The sequence below is a fragment of the Scomber japonicus genome, chromosome 18 (genome assembly GCF_027409825.1).
Source record: "Scomber japonicus isolate fScoJap1 chromosome 18, fScoJap1.pri, whole genome shotgun sequence".
NCBI lineage: Eukaryota > Metazoa > Chordata > Actinopteri > Scombriformes > Scombridae > Scomber > Scomber japonicus.
Window position 1 is genome coordinate 28,173,236 of NC_070595.1, and position 10,000 is coordinate 28,183,235.

Consider the following 10,000-nt stretch of genomic DNA (forward strand, 5'->3'; position numbering starts at 1 on the left):
ACCTTCCTGTTATCCTCGAGTCAAGGAAGGAAGGAAGGAAGGAAGGGAGGAATGGAGGAAAGGAAAGGAAAGGAAAGGAGGGAGGGAGGGAGGATGGAAGAAGGAAGGAAAGGAGGGAGGAAGGAAGGAAGGAAGGTAGGAGGGAGGGACGGGGGAAAGAAGGAAGGAGGGAGGGAGAAAGAAAAAGAGGAAGGGAGGGAGGAAGGAAGGAAAGAAGGAAACTAGGGGGAGGAAAGAAAGAGAGAAGGAGGGAGGAAGGACAGGAAAGAAGGAAGGAAGGAATGGAGGAAAGAAGGTTGAAGGGAGGAAGAAGGAAGGAAAGGAGGAAAGAAAGGAGGGAGGGAGGAAGGTAGGAGGAAGGGACAGAGCATAGGAGGAAGGGACAGAGCAAAGAAGGAAGGAGGGAGGGAGAAAGGAAAGAATGAAGGAGGGAGGGAGAAAGGAAAGAATTTATGGCTTAACCTTCCTGTCGTCCTCCCGGGTGTCAAAGTCAGTAGGACTCATCCTCTGAGGAATGGAGGAAAGGAAAGGAGGGAGGAAGGAAGGGAGCACGAATGTCTGCAATCCATTCAATATTTGTGGAGATATTTCAGCGTGAAGCAAAGCAGTGGACCGACAGGAAACGCTGCTCAGCTTACTTCCTGTTTGGTATCCTGAAGGTTTTTCAGCTGCTGAGACTCTCCTTCAGACGGCCTGATGTGAGCACATAGACTGTATATAAGAAATGGACGTAACATCCGTGACGTCACCCATTGATTTGTGGACTGCTGCTCGGAAGCCAATAGTATCGAATCTAGGCAGCGCCATCTTGAAAATTTCAGGTGCATGCTGGGAAAAATAAAAACATGGATTCTACTTATATGGGCATGAGGCGGAGCCATGGGTGGAGCGGGGAGGTTGCTATGGTTGCGAGGGCTGGATCTCAAGGACATTGGTCAATCAACCTGTCAATCAGGACGTAGCCACGCCCTAATGCATACCCTGCTTTATTGTCACATATAAAATCAGGGAGGCCAAAATGTCCCAAATGAACATCATACTGCATTGAAGAAGGCTTTAAACTAGCGATTGAGACCATAAACACATTTTGAAAACGTTTACTGAGGTTAGAAATCAAGTGAGAAGTTAATGAATTCTCCATTGACTTGTATAGAGACGGTCGCCCCCTGGTGGCCTTTTGATAGAATGCAGTTCTAAGTTATTTCCGCATTGGTCCGCCTGATGTGAGCAGCTGTCACATTCATTTTTGCACCTTATCATAAAGTGGTTGGTGATGCTTTTATCGCTGATGCCTCCGGTGGTTTCTACTCGTCGTCTCACTCCTCTCAGCCTCATTTCCCTTTACTGGCTTTCCTCTGCCCTCCAACTTATTGTTTTATCATTTAAAAAACAATGGCTTTATTTCATATTTTTCTCTTGGATTTGGTCAGATTCATCACCACTCCTCTGACTGTCTGTCTGTCTGGTTTCATAAAGCAGTCTATTTTTATGCTGCATTCACAGTCCCATGGGAAACACTGTAGATTAGAGCTTCCTGCACCAGCCTGTGTGTCATTTCATGTCGTGTATACTCTGACTGGTGTGTTTAATCGATGCCGGATGATGACGTGTAGCGGCAAGTCTGATTTGGAGAATTTGGATGTTTACCTCAGACTGCCTTTTGGACGAGTCTCACAGTGAGATCTAGGACATTGTTTTAGATTCGACAGCCAAAGATTTCACCACGAGTTTCTGTCATGAATGCCAACTTTCATCTGAAAACGCTGCAGAAGAAGAGTTGCTTTTAATTCAACTTCACCTTTTTTTTTCCTTTTTAAAATTTCTCCCTTTTGCCTCTGTGACTACCCTCAACAAATGTTTTATTAAAATGCACCTACGAGTGAATTAAGAGCATTTGTAGCAATTATCAATTATCTTCTCCTTTCTCTTTAATTTTCTCTCAGGAATAGGTTATTATAGTTTTGAAATTTTCTTTAGTTTTTCAGTTTGCTTTTTTTTCAGTTTAGTTTTTATTTAGTTTTAGTTTTTCAGGTATTAAGAGAAAGCCTTGATTTGTATAATCTGAAAAGGATGAAAGAATGAGTGACACCAAATATGTTTTATCATCAAGTCCTTTTTAATTTCATCCTTTAACCACGAAGCATAGCGGCTGCTGCAGGACAGGAAGTCATCGAAACTGAATTTATCTGCAATTCAGTTTAGTTTGAGTTAGTTTTACATTGTTCATTGTAGTTTTTATTTTAGTTTCAGTTAATTAAATTATTTTTTCATTGCTGAATAAATCCTCTCCGCCTCACTTTACTAATCTGAATTAATTCAGAGTTTAAACATGATGCTGAAACAAACAATTGAACATATAACTAAAACAAACAAAGCAAAATTAAATATTAAGTTTATCATATCATCTTCATCATGGCTGCCACTTTACAGAAAGGTTAGTTTTTGTTAGATTTTATTGGTATAATAGAAACATGTAGACTATTACATTCTCTCATTTAATATTGTCTAATGTCATATTTGTCAGCCAGCTCCAATCACAGAGCGCTTTGACTTTAAAAGACGTCCATGACAAGGCGTTCCCTTTTTAATGCTAGGATGACACAAGTTGGCAGCTTTTCTAATTTTTGGAGCTCCTCTACTACTGACATTAGATTATCCCTTTATAGGACACTCATTGAAAGGAAGGAAGGTAGGGGGGAGGAAAGAAAGAGAGAAGGAGGGAGGGAGGAAGAACCGACCGAATCCTCCCTCCCTCCTTCTCTCCTCCCTTCCTTCTTTCCTTCCTCCATCCCCCTTTCTTCTTCCTTCCTTCCTTCTTTCTTCCCTTCCTCCCTCCCTCCTTCTCTCTTTCTTTCCTCCCCCTACCTTTCTTCCTTCCTTCTATCCTCCGTCCTTCCTTCCTTTCCTTCCTCCCTCCTTCCTTCCTTCCTTCCTTCCTTCCTTCCTTCCTTCCAATGAGTGTCCTATAAAGGGTTAAATGTATGTTTTTTGCCTGCTTGATTTATGAAAGCAGGACATGAAACCACGCAGTGTTTTAAGTGTTCAGGAAGTGATTATGCTAATGATCAAATGTCAGGAATCTCATCATCATCATCATCATCATCATCATCATTATCAGGAACAGGTGGCGTTCATCAGGCTGAGACGAGAGTTCGTTTCATTTGACTCATATAGAAAGTAAATCAAAAATATCCTTTGTAAAACACTTGAATATAGGAATGAGTGTCACAAACATTGTCCAGATCAGTTTTGGCTGTTCAGGGATCCCGTAGTTGTCTCTCCTAACTAAACTGATGTTGAAATTGAAAACTCAGCCTGGAGGTCGTACTTCTACCTCATCTACAAACCCCCCCCCCACGACAGAGCCGAGTAAGCAGAGCGCTGCAGATAATCCTGTTTAATTCTGTGTCATGAGCCTCTCCCATTCAACAAGAGGAGCTTCTGCCTTTTACAAATTATAAATGTGGAGAGCTGTGGAGCAGAGAGAGAGAGAGAGAGAGAGAGAGAGAGAGAGAGAGAGAGAGAGAGAGAGAGAGAGAGAGGAGAGAGAGAGAGAGAGAGAGAGAGAGAGAGAGAGAGAGAGAGAGAGAGAGAGAGAGAGAGAGAGAGAGAGAGAGAGAGAGAGAGAGAGAGAGAGAGAGGAGAGAGAGAGAGGAGAGAAGGAAAGAAGCAGGTTCTGGTAGTGAGAGTGGATCCCTGAGGGCTGCGACTGTTACAGGACGGCAACTCATCTCTCGCTTTTAAAACTGTTCACATTTCCAGAGGACGAAGAGGTACTGTACAGTAGGGCTGTAAAACGCGTTCATCACCCCCCCCTGCATAATGTCTTATTTTCTCTTCCTCTCCCGGGTTTGACCAGAGGGGCTCCTGTGAAGAGACAATCAATGTGTGTCAGACAAGCAGGTGGAGAAATCAAACGCACCTCCTCTTGTCCTTTTGGGCCGATGGGGAAACAAATATCTCTCCTTGTGTTGAGCTCCGGGTGTCGTGGTTAAGATGCATCGTCGTCGTCCAAAGATCCATCACAGTTTCATTAGCAGTTTCCGGGGTTATCGAACAAGCGGAGGGATGAATGAAGACAAAACGAGTGGAAGGACAATCTAATGTCCCCGCCCTCGGTTTGTGTCTGGAGGACAAAAAAATGTAAAGCACACGTCTTAATATTTGCATCCATCCCTGAACGTGACAAAGCCAGGAGTGAACGAACAAGGAGGGGGAAATAAATGGATGTGTGTCAATAAAGTTTAACCCTCCTGTTGTCCTGAGTGAAGGAAGGAAGGGAGGAAGAAGGAAGGAAGGAGGGAGGGAGGGAGGGAGGAAGGAAGGACGGAGGGAGGGAGGGAGGAGGGAATGAAAGGAGGGACGAAGGAAGGAAGGTAGGAGGGAAGGAGGGAGAAAGGAAGGGAGGAAGGAAGGAAGGAGGGTAGGGGGGGAGGAAAGTAAGAAGGAAGGGAGAGAGGGAAGGAAAGAGGACAGAAGGAAGGGAGGAAGGTAGGGGGAGGAAGGGAAGGAAGGAGAGAAGGAAGGGAGGGAGGAAGGAGGGAAGGAAGGATGGTAGGAGGGAGGGAGGAAGGAAGGAAGGAGGGTAGGGTGGAGGAAAGTAAGAAGGAAGGGAGAGAGGGAAGGAAAGAGGACAGAAGGAAGGGAGGAAGGTAGGGGGAGGAAGGGAAGGAAGGAGAGAAGGAAGGAGGAAGGAAGGATGGTAGGAGGGAGGGAGGGAGGGAGAAAGGAAGGGCAGAACAAAGGAAGGAGGATAGGGGGAGCAAAGAAGGAAGGGAGGGAGGAAGGGAAAGAAAGAATGAAGAGAGGAAGGGAAGGAAGGAAGGAATTAAGGAACAGTTAAAACAGACCCGGGAGGACGACACAAAGTTTAATTTATGATCCCTTCCCTTCCTCTCTCCTCTCCTTCCTTCCTTCCTCCCTCCTTCTTTTCTTCCCTTCCTCCCTTCCTTCTTTCCTCCCTCCCTCTTTCTCTCTTTTTTCCTCCCCCTACCTTCCTCCCTTCCTTCTTTCCTCTGTCTTTCTTTCCTTCCTTTCTCCCTTCCATCCTTCCTTCCTCCGCCCTTCCTTCCTTCCTCCCTCCTTTCCTTCCTTCCTTCTTTCCTCCCTCCTTCCCCCCTTCTTTCCTTCCACCCTCCTTTCCTTCCTTCTTTCTTTCCTCCCCCTCTCTCCTTCCTTCATTCCTCCCTCCTTTCCTTCCTTCTTCCTCCCTCCCTCCCTCCCTCCGTCCCCTCCTTTCCTTCTTCCCTTCCTCCCTCCCTCCGTCCTTCCTTTCCTTCCTTCTTCCTCCTTTCTTTCCTTGACTCAGGACAACAGGAGGGTTAATCTCAGACAAACAGTAGTAGTAGTTACAGTTAGTCCAATTTATAACTAAGTTGAGTTGTGTGTGTGTGTGTCTGTGTGTGTGTGTGTGGTTTTGTGTGTGTGTGTGTGTGGTTTTGTGTGTGTGCGTGTGTGTGTGTGTGTGTGTGTGTGTGTGTGTGTGTGTGTGTGTGTGCGGTTTTGTGTGTGTGTGTGCGTGTGTGTGTGTGTGTGTGTGTGTGTGGTTTTGTGTGTGTGTGCGTGTGTGTGTGTGTGTGTGTGTGTGTGTGTGTGTCTGTGTGTGTGTGTGTGCAGGTGTGCTGTGGTTATCGGTGGTGTCGGAGGTGCTCTACATCCTGCTGCTGGTGGTCGGCTTCAGTCTGATGTGTTTGGAGCTTTTTCACTCCAGCAACGTCATCGATGGACTCAAACTGAACGCCTTCGCCGCCGTCTTCACCGTGCTGTCCGGTAAGATGGACGACTGGTAACACACACACACACACACACACACACACACACACACACACACACACACACACACAAATCCACACTCACAATTCGTATTTGCCATTTTTAAACAAGACTCTGTTGCCCACTATAAAGGAAGTTTGTCTTCGGCTTCCTCCGACCCTTTATAGGACACTCATTGAAAGGAAGGAGGGAAGGACGGAGGAAAGAAGGAAGGAAGGAAGGTAGGGGGGAGGAAAGAAAGAGAGAAGGAGGGAGAGAGGAAGGGAAGAAAGAAGGAAGAAGAAAGGGGGATGGAGGAAGGAAAGAAGGAAGGGAGGAGAGAAGGAGGGAGGGAGGAAGAACCGATGGAAGGAAGGAAAGGAAGGAAGGAAGGACAGAGGAAGGAAAGAAAGGAGGGAGGGAGGAAGGACAGATGGAAGGAAGGAAAGGAAGGAAGGACGGAGGAAATAAGGAACCAGGGAGGGAGAAAGGAAAAGAGGAAGAGAAGAAAGAAGGCAGGGAGGAAGGAAAGGAAGGAAGGAAGGACAGAAGGAAGGAAGGAAGGAAGGAAGGAAGGAAGGAAGGAAGGAAGGAGGGAAGGAAGGAGGGAAGGACGGAGGAAAGAAGGAAGGAAGGAGGGTAAGGGGGAGGAAAGAAAGAGAGGAGGAGGGAGGGAGGAAGGGAAGAAAGAAGGAAGAAGAAAGGGGGATGGAGGAAGGAAAGAAGGAAGGGAGGAGAGAAGGAGGGAGGGAGGAAGAACCGAAGGAAGGACGGAGGAAGGAAAGAAGGAAGGGAGGAGAGAAGGAGGGAGGGAGGAAGAACCGATGGAAGGAAGGACGGACGGAGGAAGGAAAGAAGGAAGGGAGGAGAGAAGGAGGGAGGGAGGAAGAACCGATGGAAGGAAGGAAGGACGGAGGAAATAAGGAACGAGGGAGGGAGAAAGGAAAAGAGGAAAGGAAGAAAGATGGCAGGGAGGAAGGAAAGAAGGAAGGAAAGAAGGAAGGAAGGATATTTTGGTATATTTACAGAAGTTACCAAATATAATGATTTGCCCAATAAAGGGTTAAACATAAATACTTGAGTTCATACTACACTCACTTTACATTCAGTGCCTGTACGTATAATTACCTGGATGGTCAATGGTCGCCATCTTGGCTACGTAGCAGAAGGGGAAGGACCAAAGACGGCTGGACATCGCTGCTTTAAACAGAGCACCACTCTACTGTTGTTAGATATAAACCCATCAGTAGGTTTATGGGGTTCATTTAGCAGTCTGTAATGATTCGGTAGTGTGTGAGCGATAACGTGAATGCTAATGCTAATGCTAACTAACTAATCATCATCTCCAACAAGCGCATACCTGTCGAAATCCGCGAACTACACAAGTCTTCATAGGATATGTTATATTCACTGATAAACAAGTAAAACATGTCCACATGTCTCCTCATTATAACTGAACTATAATGTCTTATAAACAATGAGTTACAGGTTTATATGAGGTAATGTATATGGTTAATAAGGAGTGTTAAAGTAAAGTGTTCCTATTTGGTTTACAGGGTCAAACAAGGGTTAACCCTTTATTGGGCAAATAACTATATTTGGTAACTTCTGTAAATATCCCAAAATATCCTTCCTTCCTTCCTTCCTTCCTTCCTTCCTTTCCTTCCTCCCTGCCTTCTTTCTTCCCTTCCTCTTTTCCTTTCTCCCTCTCTCATTCCTTATTTCCTCCGTCCTTCCTTCCTTTCCTTCCTTCCATCTGTCCTTCCTCCCTCCCTCCCTCCTTCTCTCCTCCCTTTCTTCTTTCCTTCCTCCATCCCCCTTTCTCCTTCCTTCCTTCCTTCTTTCCTTCCTCCGTCCTTCCTTTCCTTACTTCCTTCTGTCCTTCCTCCCTCTCTCCTTCTCTCCTCCCTTCCTTCTTTCCTTCCTCCATCTCCCTTTCTTCTTCCTTCCTTCCTTCTTTCTTCCCTTCCTCCGTCTCTCTTTCTTTCCTCCCTCCTTCCTTCCCTTCCTTCCTTCCTTCCATCCTTCCTTCCTTCCTTCCTTCCTCCCTTCCTTTCAATGAGTGTCCTATAAAGGGTTAATAATAGCAATAATTATAATATAATATAAATAACTGAATTATAATGTCTTATAAACAGGTTTATATGCTATAATGCAGTAGTTCTCAAATGGGGGTACTTGAAGGCACTCCAGGGGGTACATGAGATTTTTAAAAAATAGCATCAATTCAAAAACTTTAAAATTAAATGTTTATTTATCAACAATTGAGTTCATGAATAAAACATATCTTTATTATAATCCTAAAAGAGAGCACTTTAAGTTGATAATTATTATTATTAAGTGCACAAATCTATATTTATAAGTTAATTATTTGCTTTTTAACAAATCTTTAGTTATTCTTTTTTATATCTTTTCATTTCCAAATAGTTCAGACGATGATCTTCTTTCAATCAGGAATGTTTTACACTGCTGTAATGTTCATGGTTAATAAAGAGTGTTAAAGTGAAATGTTCCTGTTTCATTTACAGGGTCAAACAATAATTATAATATAAAGTATTAACCTCACAACGCTGACAGACCTCGTAATCCTTTAACAGTGAGAAACCGCTCTGAGAATCACGAGGGGGAACCGAGCGAGAGGCTGATGCAGATTTGCGAGCGGCCGTCCGGGGTCAGAGGTTATCCTCTGGCAGCCGCCGCTCGGTTCAGGCGCCAGGGACTCGTGTTAAACCTCTTACACAAGAAGTTGGCTCTGCACGCTGCTCGCTGCCTCCTCAAGCTCCCTCCGAGGACGCCACACATTCTTCCCACAGCACAGTTTCATAGTGTTTTACAGACAAACCTCCTTTTTTTTTTTTTTTTTGACCCGTCACACCTCGAGTGATAGATGTGATCTGAATTACATTTCTTTAATGACACGAGGAGCAGATGGATTTTATTTGAGCGGATCGACATTTTTGAAAATCAATATCAGTCCCAGAGTCCAGCCTTCGTTAATGAGACGAGATCCTAGAAGACACCGCAGCGTATATAGTAGTATAATATGAATTCCACTGTTCTGTTTCCGCTTGTCCCATTACCTCATTATAATATTAAAGGTGCAGCCTGTAAAAACTTAGTGGCATCTAGTGAAAGGAAATATAATTCTCTCAAGTATGTTTTAATTATGTTTGAATTACCCAAAACTGAGAGAAGGGAGGAAGGAAAGAAAGAGAGAAGGAGGGAAGGAGGAAGGACAGATAGAAGGAAGGGAGGAAGGAAAGAAGGAAGGAGGGAGGGAGGGAGAAAGGAAGGGAGGAAGGAAGGAAAGAAGGAAGGAGGACAGAAGGAAGGAAGGAAGGTAGGGGGGAAGAAAGAAAGAAGGGAGGAAGGAGGGAAGGAAAGAAGGAGGGAGGAAGGAAAGAAAGAGAGAAGGAGGGAGGGAGGAAGGACAGATAGAAGGAAGTAAGGAAGGGAGGAAGGAAGGAAGGTAGGAGGGAGGAAAGAAGGAGGGAGGGAGGGAGAAAGGAAGGGAGGAAGGAAGGAAAGAAGGACAGATGGAAGGAAGGAAGGAGGGAGGGAGGGAGGGAGAAAGGAAGGGAGGAAGGAAGGAAAGAAGGACAGAGGACAGAAGGAAGGGAGGAAGGTAGGGGGGAAGAAAGAAAGAAGGGAGGAAGGAGGGAAGGAAAGAAGGAGGGAGGAAGGAAAGAAAGAGAGAAGGAGGGAGGGAGGAAGGACAGATAGAAGGAAGGGAGGAAGGTAGGAGGGAGGAAAGAAGGAAGGAGGGAGGGAGGGAGAAAGGAAGGAAGGAAAGAAGGACAGAGGACAGAAGGAAGGGAGGAAGGTAGGGGGGAGGAAAGAAAGAAGGGAGGAAGGAGGGAAGGAAAGAAGGAGGGAGGAAGGAAAGAAAGAGAGAAGGAGGGAGGGAGGAAAGACAGATAGAAGGAAGTAAGGAAGGTAGGAGGGAGGAAGGAAGGAAGGAGGGAGGGAGGGAGAAAGGAAGGGAGGAAGGAAGGAAAGAAGGACAGAGGACGGAAGGAAGGAAGGAGGGAGGGAGGGAGAAAGGAAAGGAGGAAGGAAGGAAAGAAGGACAGAGGACAGAAGGAAGGGAAGAAGGTAGGGGGGAGGAAAGAAAGAAGGAAGGGAAGGAAAGAAGGAAGGAAAAAGGAAAGAAGGAAGGAAACTGAGGGAGGAAGGGAAGGAAAGAAGGAGGGAGGGAGTGAGAAAGGAAAAGAGGAAGGAAGGAAGGAAATGAGAGAGTAAGGAAGAA

General features: G+C 45.5%; 1 protein-coding gene across 1 annotated transcript in view; it reads left to right on the forward strand.

Moving 5' to 3' along the window:
• gsg1l (gsg1-like) overlaps positions 1 to 10,000 on the forward strand; it is a 44,029-nt gene that overhangs the window by 26,948 nt on the left and 7,081 nt on the right. The window contains exon 3 of the mRNA XM_053338161.1: positions 5,617 to 5,769. Coding sequence (XP_053194136.1) covers positions 5,617 to 5,769 — 153 coding nt within the window. The remainder of the gene's footprint in view (positions 1 to 5,616; positions 5,770 to 10,000) is intronic.